General features: G+C 33.8%; 2 protein-coding genes across 2 annotated transcripts; one reads left to right on the top strand and one right to left on the bottom strand.

The window, feature by feature from the left end:
* Positions 1–9,118: 9,118 nt before the first annotated feature.
* On the top strand, positions 9,119–10,371 carry LOC126974125 (prohibitin-2). Its single transcript, XM_050821556.1, has one exon. It carries the CDS (start codon positions 9,238–9,240, stop codon positions 10,135–10,137), a length of 900 nt encoding a protein of 299 aa, XP_050677513.1. The 5' UTR covers positions 9,119–9,237; the 3' UTR covers positions 10,138–10,371.
* Positions 10,372–12,077: 1,706 nt separating this feature from the next.
* Positions 12,078–12,587, bottom strand: LOC126974151 (uncharacterized). The gene has a single exon (XM_050821589.1). The coding sequence runs from the start codon at positions 12,461–12,463 to the stop codon at positions 12,155–12,157; it is 309 nt and encodes a 102-aa protein (XP_050677546.1). The 5' UTR covers positions 12,464–12,587; the 3' UTR covers positions 12,078–12,154.
* Between the last annotated feature and the right edge of the window lie 9,264 nt (positions 12,588–21,851).

Here is a 21,851-nt window from a genome sequence, read left to right as displayed (position 1 = left end):
CGGCAGTTTTTTTTTACCCAAATGTACGACTTATAATTTTAATTTATTATTTATTTTAGCCTATTAATTTCTGTATAAAAATAATTATACCTTACCTTTTTTCTACTCTACGGCTTCAAATATTGTTAGGTTGAGTACAAGTAACTGAGAAAAAGACTCTGATATCATAATATACATATTTAAGAGAATAAGGTAGAAAATAAAGGAATAGTAGAATTAGACTGGCAATGTCCTAACTCCTATTGCGAGTTTCAGTCCTATTGAGTTGTCGTCCTATCGTATCAGGACGTGAATACCAATTTTGGACCAAGTTTCAATAGAACGACTTATGAACTACAACGATTTTTGGATCGTTAGAATATACGTTAATCGGCCTACAGAACTTGCATGTTCCGGTCGGGTAACTGGAAAGCTGCTCGTCGATTTTGACGACGTGCTTCGAATTCGCACGGGCGATTTGCCAATTAAAAAATCTGGAGGCACGGTTATATTTCCTCTTCAGAACTTTGCAGTTTTGATCCTTTGAGCCCGCAACCCAAGTTCGATTCGCCTGTTTTTTTGCAGTCAGATGCTGCTTTAACTGACGCATCGAACCAGGGCTGTGATCTGCCACCGATCGGTACTACAGAGCTTGGTATAAAAATATCCATGCCCTGTAGTATCACATCGGCTACTACAACGGCACAGGCACTAGGAACATCCGAAGGGAGACAAACCTTGCCCCAAGAGTAGGATGCAAAAAAGGAACGCATCCTATCCCAATCTGCTGACTTGTAGTGCCAAACGCGGCGGGTAGCTGGTGGTCTGCGACGTTGGCGTTGGATGGGCACTACACTCTTGACCAGGCAATGGTCGGATGTTCCGAGAGGGGCGTCGACAAAGACCTGGTAACCATCGGGATGTGTAGTCAGCAGAAGATGTGTAGTCCAATAAGGACGACATGTGGCTAACCACATCCCGGAGCTGCGTTGGCGTCTCAACCAATTGGGACAGACCATACGCCAATGCAAGATTATGCACTGATCGCCCTGCGTAGTCTGTGGTACGTGATCCAAGCCATTCGGCATTGTGCCCATTGAAATCACCCAAGACTACGATTTCAGCGGAGGGGATCTGTGCAAGCAAGTCGTCAATTACCGCTTGAACGCAGCCCATGAGGTGATCCGTTTCTGCGTAATGGCCTCCGGTTCTCGAAACTAACCTATGCGAAACATAGCGGCACTAGGCCGCTACTTCACGCCGGTATTATGTGCGAGTGTGGTAATTAACCCGGACGAGGCTGGCCCGATTGTGCTGACGTCATAAGACGGCAGCGTGACTCTCCTACTTCTAAAAAGCCCTTAGTCGCCTCTTACGACACACATGGGCCTGGGACTCCCCTTTTCTTTTTACGCCCCTGGGAAAGTACAGGGAAAATAATAATATAATGATATAACATCAAGGATAACAACGTCTATTTTTTGTGAAAAAAGAGTAAAGACGTCAGCCAAAGTGTATCAAGAGTCCGTCTTAGATATTTTTTTTATTATTAGTACCTATAGGTACTCTCGATATTTTATATATTTGAAGCCGATACTTTCCAATTTTGACCGTTCAACGGGATCGAAATAAATATTGGCTTCAGATATATTTTAATATCGTGAGCACCTGTAATAATTATAACAACCTTTTAGATCATGTTGTTCATCACTTTTTAAATATATATTTATATACAAAGAAAATGAAAATTTTAGAATTGCAATAGAATCCAGGGACGTTCTGGGAGATCCAGATAACTTGAAAATAAAGATAATTGAAAAAACTACTAAAAAACTCTGAACATGAGGCGTTATACAGTAGACAACGTGGCAAAAATAATAATATTATTGTTAAATGTAAAATGAAAGGCCTCAAAGCTTATGAATGCTGGCCAAAAGAGGACCGAAGTAATAAAATGATGCAAGTCTATGTTGCTAAGAAGAAACATGCCTAAAATATTCGCCAGATAATAAGGAAAAAATTAAGAAGTGGTGTCTTGACAGCGTCTGTACGTCACATTTGAGTTATGAATTGGAAAGATTCATTACTATGGATAAAGTTGGTAACAAAATAAAGGGGATATTTATTCACTATATCATTGCCTGGGCATACAATTCACTCATGTAGGGTTGACGGGGGTTGGGGTAATGATTTTGTAACAGGAGAAATATTTTGAAAATTTAATATATAAGTTCAACATAGGTCAACGCCCATGGATACTGGTCTGAAATTGGAGCAGGGTAATGGAGAAACAGAGACGGAGAATATACCATGTTAATTGGATCTCTAATACCTGTAGCCAATACAAGACCAGATATAATGTTTGCTGTTAGTTTTTGATAATACAATTGGCAAGCTGCAAAAGGGGTGCTTTGTTATTTAAAAGGAACGAACAATGAAACCATCAGATATAATAAATAAATAAGAATGGCACTAACAGGCATAGCTGACGATGACTGGGCGGCATGTACCGTTGACCGTCGTTCATATACTGGTTAAATTTTTAAGTATGGTGGTGGCCTTATCAGTTATTTATTTGGATCATCAACATTATATATTACACATTTATATAAACTTATGCTAGGTAAAACTCTGATATATGTAACAATTAAAGATGAACACATAATTCCAACATAATTCAATGGTAACAGTGTGATTTATACAGTCTATAATGTCTGAGTACTAAATTTATATAAAGTAAGGATATAATTTATATGGTTTTATAATGAAGAGGATGTAGGTACATATTACTTGTAAAAAGTACGTCAGAATTTAAGCTTGATGTGCGAGATTGTTTTTTTTTAATTTTTTTGAATTATCGTTGGCTATATCGATTTCTAAACATTTTGAATTAACGTCGTTGTATAATCTACATAGCCTTACAATGGGGGCGTTGATTCCGATGTTTGTTCTGTAATAAGGAATATGAAAGATATTGGATATCGTCTGTCTTGGATATTTATAGGGTACTGAGACGGATATGCGTTCTTGAAGATCAGAATTATTAATTTTATTATTAACTATTTAGTGATATTATAAATCTAGATTGCTGCGACGAGATTTTAGTGACTGAAGTTTAAAGAAATTGAGGCGTTGGGTAAAAGGGCGTCTATAAAATATTCCAGTCGTTGAAAAAGCTAGATGTTTCGAAAAAGACCGCTGTATTGATTCAATGCGTTGCGACTGCAAACTGTAGAAAGGATTCCAAACAACACTTGCGTATTCGGTATGGGTTAGTACCAGAGCAGTAGTATTTTGGTTTTTACGCGACGGAATTTATAAGTGTTGGGTCACATAAAGCCAAGCATTTGCGTTGCATTTTTAACGACTGAGTCTTTGTGCGAATTGAATGAGAGTTGATTATCGATTTGAACACCTAAATCACGGATTTCACTACTTGTATCTCTGTATTATTTAACGTGTAAACGAAATTCGATGGTTTCTTTTTGCGGGTAAGTTTTATATGTAAGCACTTGCTGATATTTAAATTCATATTGTTTGTAAGATTTGTTTCTTATAAGTATTTAAAAATGGGGAATGCACTGATTTACTCAAAATCTATGCTAATACTTGCTCAATCTCAACACTAAGCAACACGGCGATACTGAGTCTCTGAATACTCTAGAGAAACCAGTGACTAGGTACCTTACCGATGGAAACGTTGCGTAAATTAATAGATTTTATGGCCAGATTTATATTGAAAAAAAACTTGTATTTAATAGCGAAAGATGTGCATTTTAAATATAATCATTATTTTCAAGTTATTATCTTACTTTATTGTTCTTTAAAATTTTAGGTAAAAGTTTATGTAAAATTAAGTTTCCTTTGGTTTTTGCTGTTTATTAAGTTTTTTAAGTGTTTATGTTATATGAGATAGAGCAGAGTATCAGCAGTAGACTATGAGCAAATCAGTACATTCACCATTATTTAATATAAGAAAACAACTTTATAAATTAATTACAACTTTTTATAAGCATGACAACGTAATAACTGCTTTGTAGTCATAGTAACCAAAAGTCACTAATTTCTTCTTCTATGAGTAAGACCTCTATGATACTCCCCCTCACGATGACCTTCAGGTCTGAGTGACGCCTATCATCTTTAGAAGCTTTAGCAATCTTGGTTGTGGTAATGCCTTTGTAAAAAGGTCTGCCTCCATATGTTCTGTGTCCTTGTAACGGATGGTCACTAATTTCTTCTGGACACAATCCCGTATAAAATGTTCCTTTATGCTGATATGTTTCGATCTCTTACCAGTCATTTGATTGTTTGCTAACATCTGTGCAGCCAAATTATAATTATAGATCGTAACAGTTTGTTGGTAAACTCCAATATCTTCCAACAGATATTTCAAGTGTAAAGCTTCCTTCGTTGCTTCTGTCATCGCCATACATTCGGCTTCTGCTGTTGACAAAGCCACTGTTCTTTGTTTCTTTGATGCATAACTGATAAGGCCACCACCATACTTAAAAATATAACCGGTATATGAGCGACAGTCAACGGTACATGCCGCCCAGTCAGCGTCAGCCAAATATTTCATCATTGTTCAATTCCTGGTCAGTTTCATCAATTTCATGTTCTTTCAAATCTTTATTATCTTCTACATTTTCTTTTTCAGGAGAAAATATAATTTCTATTTCCTTTTTATTAACTACATCTTGTTTTTGTTCTCCTTTGATCTCGTTTTCATAAAACATTTTGTCCAGTATTTTGACATCTCTGCTAATCATTACCTGGTCTGTTTTTGGGTTGAAAATCCAGTATGCCTTGTGATTTTTCCGAATATCCTACAAAAATTCCAGGTGTCGCTCTGGCTTCAAATTTTCCATTTTTATGTACTTAGTTCCGAATATGTGAAAATGTCTTACTGACGGAACTCTCTTTACCCATTTTTCAAATGGAGTCCCGTTATCAATATTTGTGCAAGGACTACGGTTTGCCAAGTAGTTAGCTGTATTAATAGCTTCAGTCCAAAAAACTTCTTTCATATTGGCGTCTATCAACATACATCTAGCTTTATCAAGCAATGTCCTATTTTTTCTTTCTGCTAAGCCATTCTGTTCTGGCGTGTATGGTGCGGAAAGTCTCCTTTTGATGCCATTCTCCTTCAAATATTTGTCAAAATTATTGTTAATATATTCTGTCCCACTGTCACTTTGTAAGCATACTATCTTCTTTTTGGTAAATCTTTCAGCCTCATTTTTGAATTCCTTAAATTTTGATAGAGTTTCATCCTTAGTTTTCATTTTATATACTCTTGTATATCTTGAATAATCATCTGTAAATGTGATGAAGTATTTGGAACCCCCTTTCAATGGCTGCCTCATGGGACCCCATACATCATTATGCACAATTTCTAATCTTTCATTTGTACGTTGCTCATTTTTAGGTGCATTAAACGGTAGCTTTGTTGCTTTGCCTTTAGCACAGACTTCACAGTCTTTAAATGTGTCACTTTTATTGAATTCTAAGCCTTCCATAATTTTCTTATCAAGTGCTATTCTCATTTGTCCTTCATTTAGATGTGCTAACTTTCTATGCCATTGCTGCATTTTGCTTGCTTCGCAGTAATTAGCTTTCTCTTCTATGTTTTCTTTAACGTAGTACAAACCGTCTGAATGTCTCTCTGCTTTTAACAGAATTTTATTGTTTTGCATCACGATAGCATTTTTTTGTTTAAATAAAACTGTTCCACCTTTGTCTGTTATTTTTCCAACTGACATTAGATTTGTAGTCAGCGATGGTACGTACAAGGCTTCAGTTAGTTTCAGATTTGGTATTTTATAGGTGTAAAGTTTTGCTGGACCTCGTCCTTCGATTTGTGCAAGACAGTTTTCTGATGCTAACCTTAACGTTTTGTTATCAGCTTTGTCCATATTAATGAATCTTTTAAATTCATGACTCATATGTGACGTACATCCGCTGTCAAGACACCATTTCTTAATTTTTTCTTTATTATCAGACGTATTTAGGCATGTTCCTTCTAAGCAACATAGACTTGCATTATTTTTATTAACTCGGTCCACTTTTGACCAGCATTCATGAGCTCTGTGTCCTTTCTTTTTGCATTTAAAACATTTAACAATAAAGTTTTTATTTTTGCCACGTTGTCTACTATACAGCGCCTCTTGTTCAGAGTTTTGTTCACTTGTACTAGCTATATTTTTTCTTGCCTCAGCTTATTCAATTATCTTTATTTACAAGTTGTCTGGATCTGGTAGATCATCCCTGGATTCTATTGCAATTCTAAAACTTTCAAAAGATTGAGGTAAGCTGTAAAGCATCATAATACTAAGAAGATCTTTATTAATTGGTCATATCTGCTAGTTTATCGACGATATCCATAAATTTATTCAAGTGATTGACAATATTATCACCATCTTTCATCTTCTTCAATATCAACTCTTTTAATAGGCTTGCTTTTCTTGCAGGACTTTTGCTATAATATATGCTTTCTAGCGTATCCCAGACATCTTTACTTGTTTGACAATTTTTAACTTGTTTTAATTCGCCCGGTGATATTATGAGAAATAGCTCGGCTAATGCTAACTCATCTTTTTCCATATAGTCATTCAATGCATCACCTTCTCGCGTTGGTCTCTTAATTTTATTTGAAACATAGCTCCAAAGGCCAAGTTTTAATAGTACAGCTTTTGCATGGATTCTCCTTGTATCGTAGTTTTCTCTTTTCAATTGTTCTATGTGCACGTGATTACTCATTTTTCTCTTTTATTCCCGTTTCTGGGCCCATAACCTGTTATATGAGATAGAGCAGAGTATCAGCAGTAGACTATGAGCAAATCAGTGCATTCACCATTATTTAATATAAGAAAACAACTTTATAAATTAATTACAACTTTTTATAAGCATGACAACGTAATAACTGCTTTGTAGTCATAGTAACCAAAAGTCACTAATTTCTTCTTCTATGAGTAAGACCTCTATGATACTCCCCCTCACGATGACCTTCAGGTCTGAGTGACGCCTATCATCTTTAGAAGCTTTAACAATCTTGGTTGTGGTAATGCCTTTGTAAAAAGGTCTGCCTCCATATGTTCTGTGTCCTTGTAACCAAAAGTCACTAATTTCTTCTTCTATGAGTAAGACCTGTATGATATGATATGAGTTTATTAAGTATTTTACGCATCCTACCTACATTATACTTATATTACTCTTTGTACATTAACTACTGCAAATAGAATGAAATTGGATGCATTTGTATATTTTTTTTATATATGTCAGACATAATATGATAGGTATACCCAAAGAGAATTTAAGCACTACGTTCAGGTATACCCCTCGTTACACGTATTTAACAAGTTTCATGCAAATTACAGATACAAGTTGTATGTAATGTTTTCAAAATACAAAAACATAAAACTTGTCGTAGACAATATTTGTATGAAATTGTTAGTCACTTATAAGTTGTCTACGTGTATTGAACATAGTGTTTAATTCTCTTTGACGTGTATATGATCTCATGTTTTATACATGTTGTAGGCTTGTAGCTAAACTTGTTTAGGACATGTCAGTGCAGAAGTTGGCTACTGGCACAGACAATAGAAAGTGAAGGTACTGCGGAACTTTGCTTCATGAGTGCAGTATACTTGTACATCATACAGAATGAAGGAAATTCAAGAAAACCACTAAAGTACTGGTCACGATCATTTTTGAGGAGAGGGCAGCAAGAAGGGGCTTATCGTTCCTTATTGAATTATTTAAGAATAGAAGACAGCAGTGGATAGAGATATTTTGTAGAATGAGACCAGTAAATTTGGAGAATTTGCTTCAAAAAGTTGCACCATACTTTTCTTAACAGAATTCACAGTATCGAGATGCCATCACTCCAGCAGAACAATTATTTTTTTTATGGAAAAGGAGGACAAACGAGCATATGCACGGGTCACCTGGTGATACGTGATCACTGTCGCACACATTCTCTTGCAACACCAGAGGTATCACAGGAGTGTTGCCGTCCTTGAAGGAAGGCGTACGCGCTTTTTTTTGTTAGCTGTTTATTTGAGATTTTTAGCTACTGGTGACTCATATTCTTCTTGGTATTTGCAACGGATATCAAAGGTAAAATGTAGTTAATGCATTACTGATACTTGCGAGATGATTATAAAAGTATCGAAAGAATATCTTAATATAAGCCGAGTTATATGTTACTAATAAAGCTTATGTCTTTCACCACTTCATTTATCTTCTTCTTTTCCACTAAAAAAAAGCGGTCTGCCCGGTAAATGTTTAAAACTTTATCTATCAAGCATGGATAGAGTATAAAACTTCTTTTAAATAAGTATTATACATAAACTTCAATAAAATTAACAATACTTGTTTGTTGTTTTATGTTGGTGTGAACGCTGTCAATGTATCAAACATATCTCAGATCTTAGTCTTGGAAAGTTACAAGATCAATCTTATATTTACCTGGAATACAAAACATAGTTTTTTTATAACTATTCATCGTTAGTCTGTATAATCCCAGGGGCCAGTAAGACATTACATTTTATAAACCGTCTTGCTTCCATGCGTAATGCGCGTGCAGAAAGATAATTTTCAAATCAATCAGTAACGAATGATTGATAAAAAGAGAAGCTATAGGTACTGATGAAGTGTAATATTGTTAGTTTTATGATATATGATATTTTATATTATGATGTACATATGCTACATTGATGGCAACCATTCCCAGAAGTCATGGTTTATGATCTATTTTTTACAATTCTTCAAACATTAAATATAATATTATAATAGTTCAAATCGTTTTACATTATTACAATAAATTTGCTAAAATTATTTAATTTATTAAAAACTGTCAATAAATGACACTAAATTAATGATGAACTACACAACTTTGTTTTTATAGATATTCAATGCAACCAATATATGACAGACAGACATTAGAAGTCCGAATTAATTAATATTATGTGTATTATGAGATGTGTGAATTTGGTTAAGGTGGTTTTCATGTATTCATAACACGGTACTACATCTATTATCTGTAGTTTTACTCCGACTAAGAAATAGTATCTCTCAGTATTCTCTGGGATATATTGATTTGTGTTTTACTCTATAATATTGAATCTGTCAATTGTCATTTAAATTCCATACTTCCATAGACCGTAATCGCTTTTCGCATTGCACAATAAAAAGTTTAGGTTAATCATATTATTGGTTAACTAAGAATTTAAGAAAGCAAGCTGATTATTTTTAATCATGGCTCAAAGTAAATTAAATGATATGGCTGGAAAGTTTGCGAAGGGAGGACCACCTGGACTCGGCATCGGATTGAAGGTGGCAGCGGTTCTTGGAGCGGCAGCGTACGGTGCTTCGCAATCGTTGTTTACGGTTGAAGGTGGTCATCGTGCGATAATGTTCAACCGAATAGGAGGAATACAAAGTCACGTGATGGCCGAAGGTTTACACTTTCGCATTCCTTGGTTCCAATACCCTATCATTTATGATATAAGGTCCAGACCCAGAAAAATTTCCTCGCCAACCGGTTCAAAAGATTTGCAAATGGTAAATATTTCTCTACGAGTTCTATCCCGCCCTGATGCTAATAGCCTGCCATTCATGTATAGACAATTAGGTATTGATTATGATGAAAAAGTACTACCATCCATTTGCAATGAGGTTTTGAAATCAGTTGTTGCTAAATTTAATGCTTCACAATTGATCACCCAACGTCAGCAGGTCTCCTTGCTCATAAGAAAAGAACTGGTTGAGAGAGCTGCCGACTTTAATATAATTTTAGATGATGTTTCTTTAACTGAACTTAGTTTTGGTAAAGAGTATACTGCAGCAGTTGAAGCTAAGCAAGTTGCACAGCAAGAAGCTCAAAGAGCAGCTTTTGTTGTTGAAAGAGCTAAACAAGAGCGTCAACAGAAGATTGTACAAGCAGAGGGAGAGGCAGAAGCTGCAGAGATGTTGGGAAAAGCTATGGGTATGAATCCAGGGTATCTCAAATTACGTAAGATCAGAGCAGCCCAGAGTATTTCCAGAATGCTTGCTCAATCACAGAACAGGGTATACCTGCAAGGCAATAGCTTAATGATCAATCTTCAAGATCCTTCCTTTGATGATTTATCAGAGAAATTGACCAAAAAGAAGTAACATGAGGAAAAGAAAGAGTATGCAATAGAGCTGGAAACAGAGCCTACTCTTTCTGATATTGAAACCACTGTCCTTTTAACTGGAGCTTCTTCTGTTTCGGTTTAGTAATTAAACAGTGTATTTTTGCATTTGACTGTTAAGGGTTTAAATTTTTCTGCATTTTAATTAGCTGTAGATATAGAAAGTATTGTTATGCAAATTATTATCCTATAATAATAAAACACTAAAAATGTACTGTATTTTCATTTTAGTTTCACAAATATTTATGAATATAACATTAATGAAAGATATAGACATTCTACATTATGAGACAACGAACACATTCCAAAACAAATATTTTTTACTGGATTTAGCCTAGTTACACATACACTAAATATTTTGATTTCAAACTTCTTCAGATTGGATTAAATCAATGTTTGATTCTTTTGTATGAGAATTTCTGCAGTTTCCAGGTCTTTCTTTCCAAAAATGTTTGTGCAATACTCCCGAGTCCTTTTTTTATATTGAAGAGGAGGACAAATGAGTGTATGGGTCACTTGATTAAGAGATCAGAGATCTCTTGCAACACCAGAGGAAGCACAGGAGTGTTACAAATGCTCAGTTTGGAAGAGGGCAAGTGGTCATGATCATCAGGTGATATGCAAATTAATATTATGAACCATCTCTAATTTTGCCTTATAAGGGACTACGCGCACTGATTCAGCTTCATTCGCGTTTCGCTGAACGATTTTGGTCACACTTATACAGCTCTGCTTCTATCAGCCACGTATGGCGTCGTAAGAATGAGAATAATAACTTTAAATCACGTCTGCACTCTTTAATCTTTGCGTGCATAATGATTACGTCAAATCAATGCAGGAACAATACAGGTTGCAACTTGTCGACAAGGAATCGCGAACCATCCCTGTAAAGAGCAGTTCCGCCGCATTCAACGGCGAACAGCGCTGTACGCGGCGAAACAGCGCCGAACGCTCTCTATAGCATTCACATAATAAAAACACATTTATCCTCATTTTATGCTGGATTGCCGCGAAAGCAGAATGGACGCGGAAAGCTGAAGCGACGCGTACACGTCTCCATACAAAATTGTTGTTATCTATGGACAAAAGCTGAATAAGTGCGCGTAGTCTCTAATGGACCACAAGGTCTAACTTTGAGAGACGCAGACTACCATTGAAAAACCTGTTTACTCCGTGGAATTATTGCTAGGTATTACTTTACAGTAGTATCCCTCCACAGTCATCTAGTTGCAGATTCTTATCTTATCAGTGGGACAAACCTAAGAAAGACTTTTAGAATGACGTACACATAATAGGTAAGAAATTGTACATCAATAGCCCTGGCTTATAATCTCTGTTATTTCATCAAGCAATAGTTAAAAGGTCACCTTAAGAAAAACTGCAATATGGACTTTGTCTACATCAGATTTTTAAACTTTAAGTGTCAGAATGTTGTTAGCCATTCTCTGATTGGCTGATTTTCTTTCTAACATCATATTCATATATTATGTAGGTGAAAAGTGGGTCATGCTTTGTATGCAATTTAAACAATTAGAGTGCTTTTGTATTTTCTTTGATTAACATGAGTGTTACACATTTAAATAAAACCCTTTTTAAAGGAATGAAACTTGTGTAATTGTAACTGTTTCAGTCACCATGACAATACACTCTGGAAAGGTTACTAATACACAAAATCTTGTCAGCTAATTTGAAGAACCAAATTAAGGATTGCTTCACAATGTGCCTGTAAACTTATTAGATCAAATAATAATTAGGTACTGTAAAATATAGGAGGATGAAAATCTTTTAAAAAAAAAGCGCAAATGAAAATTTCTTGTACAGTAATAGTTATGCACCTTTTAAATAATTATAATTTTTAATGCTCCAAATATTATAATCAAATAAATTTGAGTAACACTCCATAACAAATAACAAAACAGATTATAAGTCTAATGATGTAATAACTTGATCAAATTATTTAACAATGGACTAAAACATAAATTTCGAATTAAATTGAATTATTTTTTAATAGCCGACGGCTGTGGCAGTCTATATTTGGCCATTTCAATTTCAGCTTCAAAAAAACTCATGTTATCATAGCAGAAATATTCTGGAACTTTATATGGTCCATTTTTGTTTGGGTCTACTCCAGGACCTACTGGTTGGGATGACATATGGATAACTGCTGAGCTCAATCCTGGAACATTCATTTTTGAAGATGACTGAGTAGTAGTCTCACTCGAGCCCTGAAACTGATTTGAACCAGCTTTTTCGCTGTAATATCTTAAAAATAAAGCACTCTTCCTGAAACTTTGTCTGGACAACATTTCGTTTTTTTAATAATAATATTAATTTGAATTGATACCAAGTAGTAACACAAATTCCGTATATTAAAATGTAGTACCTATGTATAAATAATTATGCAATGCAAATTCGAAACATTTTAGTATTTAGGTAATGTCAAATTGAAATTTGAAACACCTCTTTTTTTTGAGATTTTATGACCTGGTAACTAAGACCTTTAAGTCAAGTCTTGTTTATTATTGAAATATGTATACTTTTCATTTCACAGTTCACTTATCACTTTATTTTATATTGTTAGAATTGTATATGTAATGGTTTATAACTTCTTTTGTCTCTTAATAACATAAAATTTTGGAGTCACTGATTTCACTAGCCAGCACAAGTCTGTCAATCAGAAATGTTTGGCAGTCGAAAATAAGGTGGCCCATAGTTCCTACATTTGAATTGCAATGTGGGCAAATTTTATTCTCAACAAAACCCAATCTTGCAAGGTGTGACGGTGCAGTATTATGGCCAAAACGCAATCTATTTATCATGGTAATAAAATCTCTGTTGCAATCCTTCAATTGATTGTACCAGAGTCTGATAGGTATGTTTTCCTGTATGCGGCCATACCATTTTCTTTTATTAACTTGGTCTTTCTTTCACATGTCTAACCATAACTGTTGAATTTCTTGGTCAATATATTGGAGACAATCAGTCATAGGAATCTCTATAAGATTTTTAACATCAACTGAATGAACCTTCATATGCAGTCTTATCAGCCATTTCGTTGAAATGAAATGAAATGAAATGAAATTTATTTGCAGGAAACATTGTACTTAAGGTGTTAACAATATAATGGATAATCCAATATGTTTCGTCAATTGACATGCAAAATATGTTACAAAATTGTCTAAACACTAATCGTACTGTTATATTGAAACATGTCGGATTTCACAATGATGTCAATAATATTTATAAAATGAAATTTTAATACTTATATAATATTATAATATGAGACGTAAATAACTTAATAATTCATTTAGTACCTATGTATAATATTAACAAATTCAATGTCATAAAAGTATATTAATTTACATATATTATTATCAAATAGACTAATTCATTTTGTATTGAAAAATTCATTTAAACTATAGAAGCACTTATTTGTTAACCACTGATGCAGTCTTCTTTTAAAAACTTTGAACGGTAAATCTTTCAATTCATTGGGCAATTTATTATATATTTTCACAGACATGCTGAAACAATTTCTACTAAAATGAGTTGAATGATGAGTTTATTTGGATACCTTGTATTTAAAACCTTCTGGCTTTTTTTTGTATAGAAATCACACATATGTTTTTGAACAAATAGGCTTATTTCATAAATGTATAGGCATGGCAGCGATAGAATTTTCAATTTTTTAAATAGCGGTCGACAAGAATCTAGGGGGCTGGCTCCACAAACCGCCCTGATACACTTCTTCTGTCCAATAAATAAATGCCCTATGCTCACCGAGTTGCCCCATATGACCAATCCATATCTTAAAGCTGAAACCACGAATGCATGATATGCCATTAGCGCTGTTTTTTCACCTATTGTTTTTGATACGCGTTTGAGGACAAATACATGTTGGTTAATTTTTTTGCTAATTTTGTCAACATGTGACTTGAAGGACAAGTTGCTGTCTAAAGAAATACCAAGAAAATTGACAAGTTGTGCTTCTTTAATATTCTCATTATGATAATTAACATTAATATCTTTTCCTTTCCCATTCTTATTATAATACTGCATATACATTGTTTTTTTTATATTTACAGTCAGGTTATTTTCAGTAAGCCATTCAATTGTGTCCTTTATTGTTTTATTAATTTCTATATCATATGTCAATTCATTGTTACATTTAATTACAATAGAGATGTCATCAGCAAAAAGAGTACAGTTATTAGTAGTAATGCTAGGTAAGTCGTTTATGTAGATTATGAATAGAAGTGGACCCAATATACTTCCTTGTGGTACACCTTTTGTTTTAAATCTAAGTTCTGATCGATAAGGTATTACTTCTTGTTTATTATTTAATTTAGCAATTTCAACGTATTGAGTACGGTTTGAAAGATAACTTTTAAGCCAGTCATTTGCTAGACCTCGAATACCATATTGAGCGCATTTATCTAATAGTTTTTCATGACAAACATTGTCAAAAGCTTTGCTCATATCAAAAAATACTGATGTTACTGGAATTTTTGTATCCATGCATTCCGATATTTCTTTTATTAGCGAAAAACACGCTAAAGTTGTTGATTTTCCTTTTTGGAAACCATTTTGTTCCTCCAAAATGATATTATGTTTAGTTAAAAAAGATGTTAATCGCTTGTGCAGTATCTTTTCAAAAATTTTTGAGATAACAGAAATGAGTGTGATTGGTCGATAGTTGTTAATATCCTTTTTATCACCCGCTTTGAGTAAAGGTGTTACTTTTGCCTTTTTTAAATTTGATGGGAAAGTACCTTCTTCGAAAGATAGATTTATTAAGTAGGCTAGGACTGGAGCTAGTTCCTTTGCACATTCCTTTATTACCTTTGTTGCTATTTGATCGCAGCCCGTGGAATTTGAATTATTAAGTGACTTAATAACGGTTATTATCTCCATTTCATCAGTTGGCATTAAGAAAATATTTGAACTGTTATGTTTTAATTTATATGTAGGTTTTTTATTTTTTACATTTTGACTTTGACTTTGTGTGACTGTATTTATAAAATAATTATTAAAAATAGTAGCAATCTGAGTTGGATTATTTATAATTTTATTTTCATATTTAATTTCATCGATACTTCCTACATTAGAGTTAGTTTTATTTTTAATCACATTCCACGACGCTTTGCATTTATTTTTCGAGTAAAGTATATATTTGTTGTTACTACTTCTCTGAGCTAGGTCTATACACTTGTTGAGAATCTTTGAATAATTATTAAATTTGTTTTTGTTGGCAGGTATTTTATTCTTATAATATTGATACCTTAATTTTCTTTTTGTTGCACATGATTTTTTTATACCTCTGGACAACCATTTTATTTTTGAATTTGAAACATTAATTTTATACTTAAGAAGAGGAAAACATATTTTATAAAATATGATTAATGTATTGTAAAATTCATCAAAAGATTCGTCCAATTTCTGGGCATCATACACGTCTATCCAGTTAAGACTTTTTATACAGTCCTTAAATTTGTTTATGTTTTGATTACATAAATCTCTTTTGAAAATTAACTTATACGACGGTGTTGAATTATTTATTTTTGTCGGTACTACTAAGAATTGTGCTGTGTCATGATCCGATAGGCCTAACTGACGAATCTCCCCTGTGGCATTTTCTATATTACTAACAAAGAGGTCAATACAGGATTTTTGCCGAGTAGGTTCATTAATATGTTTAAAAAAATTATAATTTCGCAATAAATTTGTAAACTCCAGATTCGTTTTAGTATTTTTTAGAGTGTCGATATTAAAATCACCAACAATCACAATATTACTGGTCTCCCCAATATCTTAATTTGTGTAAAAGTAAATCAAGCTTATTCAAAAATTCAGCAACGTTCGAATTCGGCGTCCTGTATAGACATATTACAATTAATTTGTGCTTTGGTATTCTTAAACCACAACATTCTAAAGGATATTCTACACATAGCTCATCCATGACATCAAATTTTACAGCCTCAATATAGTCTCTGACTAGAATGCAGACCCCACCACGCTTTTGCTTAAGTCTACAAAAAGCAGATACCATTGTATATCCATTCAACTTAATATTAGATCTGTTTTCTGCATTCACGAATGTTTCGGATAGACATATAACATCTACTACTTTTCCATTTTCAAAAAGTTCAGTTAGAGCTATGTTTAGTAGATCTTTTTTACTTAAAACGCTTGCTATATTCTGATGCATTATATTAAGATAAAATTTGGACTCGAAAAAATGAATCGCTTTTGAGGTCATTATTTTGTTCTTTACTTTTTAGTTTGAAATAATATGGTATAGTACCTTTTATTATTTTACTATTGGTGATAGTTTTGGCAGACTGCGATATTTGAGCTTGATGTTGACTGCCTTTCGCACTACGAGCCATGGTAATTTTACTACCGGGTACTAAATATTTTTGCCTATAATACATTGAGTCGATAAGCTTATTTATTCTATAACAAAAATCATGAATGAAGTGTTTCTTGCCAGGGTACGATTTAGCTAAAGTCAAGTATGTACAATTTTTATAATTTTTACAAGTCACTTCCAATAAATTATTGAGTTTTTACGTTACCTGTTATACCTTTATGTAATGCTCAAGGTGGTATTTATATTTCTACGAATAATACATTGAGTAAGTAATTATGTACTACTATGACTAAGATACTATGGATATGTTCCGATATGCACAGCGAGCACTGCACAGTGCTATCACTGTAGAAAAATTCGTTCCGTTATGAACTGCCAGTATACTGCTGCAGTATACCCTAGGGAAATATATGACGTCGAAAATCTCCACCATATTCTACTGTGAGCACTAGCGTTTTCGAGGTAAGATACTCGCAGTACTTTGATCACGTGATCAGTCAAAACCACTCGAGTGCCTAACGTTTTATAAACAATACCTACAGTTCAATCCCAAATATTTTTAATTTGACAGTACTCCTACAACAGTTATTTTAAATGAACTAGAAAACTTTAATACACTCATGAACATACCCTTTAGCTCAATGCTTCAATACCAAAGAGCCATGCAGAAACTCAAGCACATTTTTGCTAAGATCTTATTGTAGCGTCCTTTTTCATTAGCTATTCTCTCTCTATTCATTTTAAGAAAGTAGAATCAATTGATAGAATCAGACATTTCTGATTTAAGGACTAGTATGAAAAGTTAGATAAATGTATGTAAAAGAATGTTTAGAATAAATATTATTGGACATTTGTGAAAAAAGCATAGTATACGGGGCATTATTGACTACTATACCTACTAGGCTAACTATACTTCATTAATTCACTGCCTATATTAATATAGACCAACATACTAATTTATCTTTGATTTCGCGCCAGAAAATGGATTTTATTCTGTTAAGGGAGGGGGTCTAATAGACCATGTGTCGCCCCAACGTCTGGCCACAGTGCGGGCCGATAACACCTCATGCCGCAGGAACGGGAAGTATGCAAAAATTGGGGCCGCAGTGAATGTGTTAAGCGTATACATTTAACATTAAAACATTAATTCAAACAAAACTTATTTCGTGGCAGTAATGTTCAAAGTCTATTGTGCAAGCTCATATGAAGCTCATTGATTGAGATGTGAAAGATTGAATTTTGTATATTTAACTATATAAGTGTTATCTACCTCTCTAAAGGTACACACTAAAATATTAACCATCTGTTATTATTATAAGTTCTACAAATCTCCGATGTTAAAACATAATCATTAACCAAATCGTTTATTTAAGGCAATGTCGGCGTTGAAATGTATTTATTAGATTTTTATTTCTTTGACTGTGTCAAGTATAGTTCTTTAGTACTTAATATATTTTTTACTAAAATACCTAAAGAAGTTTTAAAATGAAAAATGAATATGCGAATTTCATGGGTGATATATTTTGTTTCAGACATTCGTTTGGGCTCTGGGCCTCTGGGACTCTGGGCCGAACCATTGATTCATGTTTAGCTATTCCAAAAAAATTAAGATAGCTGGGATGGGAAGTATTAATGCATTCGACTTATGGCTTTGACCTTGCACCTATACATTTCCACCTGTCTAGGTCTTATCAAAGTTCTTTAGGGTGTTTTAGATTGACAACAAGAAAGTTATTAAACATTAATGGCATAAAATATATAATATAATTGAAAATAAATAAGCATTGAAAAAAAGGTGTTATTTTTCATATAAAATGCTTAAAATTTTTCCCCAACAACAGTAAGAGATTCCTCTCAGTATAGGGATACCACAAGAGTCTATTCTTGGACCGTCTTTCTTATTTACATTAATAATTTACCTTACCTTGTCGAAAAAAACACAAAGAACCATTGGTTGCGGATGACACATAACTCTTATTTAAAATAAATTTTATTAAAATAGGCCAAGTATATGACGAAGTACACAATGTTCTACCTGACATAGCGTGCTGGTTTAGCGCCAATAACTTAATGTTAAATAGCCATAAAACTAAATGTATAAAATTTACCCAGCTAAATGTCAAAAATGCTGCTGTAATTCTTCTTGGCATTAATCTTGATTCCAAATTACAATGTAGTCATATTGAAGGACTTGTTATTAAACTTAGTTCTGCAACTCAGTTAACGGAATTGATAGTACAATATTATATCCATGACCCGACACAATAATTAGTATCACGCTGTGGGATCTGGGAGTGTTGATTCCGTTAAGATTTGTCTTTAAACAATGCAACCAATGGGGTCTATACATGTAATTTATTTATTTTTGTAGAGATGTCGCGATGATTCAGGTAGAAAAATTGTCACATATGTTTGATAGTGTAACTGTACCACAAAAAACATCAAATAATATGAATGTGTAATATCTAACCTGTAACGTAATACCTTCGTAGCATTATAGATCGCATAAATATAAATCCTGCATAGTAGCTGTAATAACATAATACTGAAAGATTCGTTCTTAAAAGAACATATTATTTTATATACCGTAACATTAGATCTGATAAGAACCGTTTAATAATGCTGTAACTACATCAAGTCATAGAATCATGCAGCAGATCACCAGTAGTCACCTCATCGAAGTACAAGCATCGTCACGTTCTCTTGAAGACCGCAGATATACTCACGTGACCAGTCATATGCTTCGTGTCACACAACCTCACAGCAAGGTAGAGCGTACGCTACTAAAAGTGCATATAGTATAGGATCCCGCTATACAACGACCTTCACCGAGATGCTTATTTAATGAGACGTATTTTTTATGTTATTAAATATGCCAATAAATATATCCTATATGGGTTGCCTAACAAATTTCAGTCCAGAGTATTTTTAATTAATAATTTAAATTTTTTTTTTTAAACATTGCACCGGTGTGATTATTAAATAAATTTGATACCAATCGAAAGTTTGAAGCCCATAGAATATGCAAACGTTAGGTTGCCTATTTTTTTCCGGTCACAACCACGGGCTGCCAGGTGTAAACAGGTAAATCTATACTAGCATTTTGCAACGGTCTGATTTTTGAATCAAACTTAGATAAAATGAAAGATTATTTCATAAGGAACACGGTGGTATAGGGTTGCCTGCGAAAAATCAGTCCCGAATTACGGTTGTCGAATTTTAAATAATAAAATATCGCTGCGAGTGAATGTGTGTGAGAGAGAGGTCCCAGACCAACCATCCCATGCGGTAGAAAAGGACGCAGCGTAGCAGCTGTTTAAAGTCCGCCCATTTAAAGAAGGAGAGTGCGCATGCTATTTGTGCTTGGAAATGAAAAGGATAGCGATAGACGATAGACGCGTATATGCTGTGCATTATTTTGGAGTAGTTAATTATTCATATACAGAAATAGTTAATTTTTTTGTTACGTATTCCCATTGACGCTTCAATCGTAATAAGATTACCAAATTTCTTCATTAACTTTTTTTGCAAGGTTTCACATCGGTAATCTTGAATATCATCGAAATCAATTTCATGATTTCCAAACTCTAGCAATAAAGCTTGGTATCTTAAAAATAATTGAGCCAAGTACATAACTTGGTTGTTTTCAATTATTTCTGTCTCAATAAAATTTGATATGGATTGAAAATCCAACTGATGTAACTGTCGATATTTACTATACGTGGAATCGGTAGATTCTTCCGTGGACCGCTTCTTTTTCGATTGATACAGTGCGTAACAAGGCAGATGGTACGCGATAGTTTGATGTTGAAGTTTGGAGAGAATCTCCGAATCGCTTAAATTTTCGGCGATATTTTTGATCTGTAGTGGTACTTTGTCACCTTTAGGGAAAGTAAGATTAACCAGCTTCTTTCCACATCTGTTTTGGCTGTGGTCACAAAAAAGACAAATAATTGTGCTTGATGTCGATGCTGTTGATGTCGTTGCTGTTGATGTCGTTGCTGTTGATGTCGATGCTGTTGATGTTGACTGCTCCTAAAAGAATTTATATCATTCTTTGAGTAAAAATGGAAGAAAACAAATATAAATGAAAATACAAGTTCAATTAATAGATTTTCATGTCACTTTTTTAAAAAAGCTTAAAAAATAATAATTTTTTATTACCTTGTCAGAGCCCCCAGAAGTTTGAGGCAGGTCTTCAACATTACTCGTTTCATCCTCAGCAACTGTAGCACAGGAATCGACACTAGGATTCAATTGTTGTGGTTCTTCTTCAGTAGTAGATACATCGGTATGCTCCTAAAAAAAACAATTTTTGCGATTAAATGAAGATGTTTGATTATAAATTTTAAAAAATATTTGATAAGAATAGTTGATTTAAAACATCCTCATTTAATTATTCCAAAAAAAAAGGAAATCAGAACATTTTCTTGTTCAATTTTCAACTACCGTTTTTTAAGTAAATTACAAAAAAAATATGTGTGTCGAAAATTAACAAAACCATAAGTGAGTTTTACTAGCAATTACTTCAACATGACAAAAATATAGAAGATGTATTAGCTTAGATAATTTTAAAGATTCAATTATTATGTACTTACTGTATATTCCGCGATAAATTTAAGAAATTCTTCGTTATATTTTTTATTCAAAACAGTCACTTTTTTGTAGCACGTGGTATGATAACCTACAAATTGGAGTGACGCACTGGGTAGCTCAACAAAATTGTATTTATTTTTTTTTTTACGAAAAGCTAACTTTAATGCACAGTTTTCAAAAGTTTCATCGTCAAAATCAATAATTCCGTCTTCCGAATCACACAAAAAACACTTTTTGGCCATTTTTTCCAACAATAAATAGCAGCACGTTTTTTCACTTGTATCTATAGCGACAATCTACTCCAAAATAATGCACAGCATATACGCGTCTATCGTCTATCGCTATCCTTTTCATTTCCAAGCACAAATAGCATGCGCACTCTCCTTCTTTAAATGGGCGAACTTTATACAGCTGCTACGCTGCGTCCTTTTCTACCGCATGGGATGGTTGGTCTGGGACCTCTCTCTCACACACATTCACTCGCAGCGATATTTTATTATTTAAAATTCGACAACCGTAATTCGGGACTGATTTTTCGCAGGCAACCCTATACCACCGTGTTCCTTATGAAATAATCTTTCATTTTATCTAAGTTTGATTCAATAATCAGACCGTTGCAAAATGCTAGTATAGATTTACCTGTTTACACCTGGCAACCCGTGGTTGTGACCGGAAAAAAATGGGCAACCTAACGTTTGCATATTCTATGGGCTTCAAACTTTCGA

Source organism: Leptidea sinapis, chromosome 31, assembly GCF_905404315.1.
Source record: "Leptidea sinapis chromosome 31, ilLepSina1.1, whole genome shotgun sequence".
NCBI lineage: Eukaryota > Metazoa > Arthropoda > Insecta > Lepidoptera > Pieridae > Leptidea > Leptidea sinapis.
This window is presented reverse-complemented; position numbering and strand designations above follow the sequence as displayed.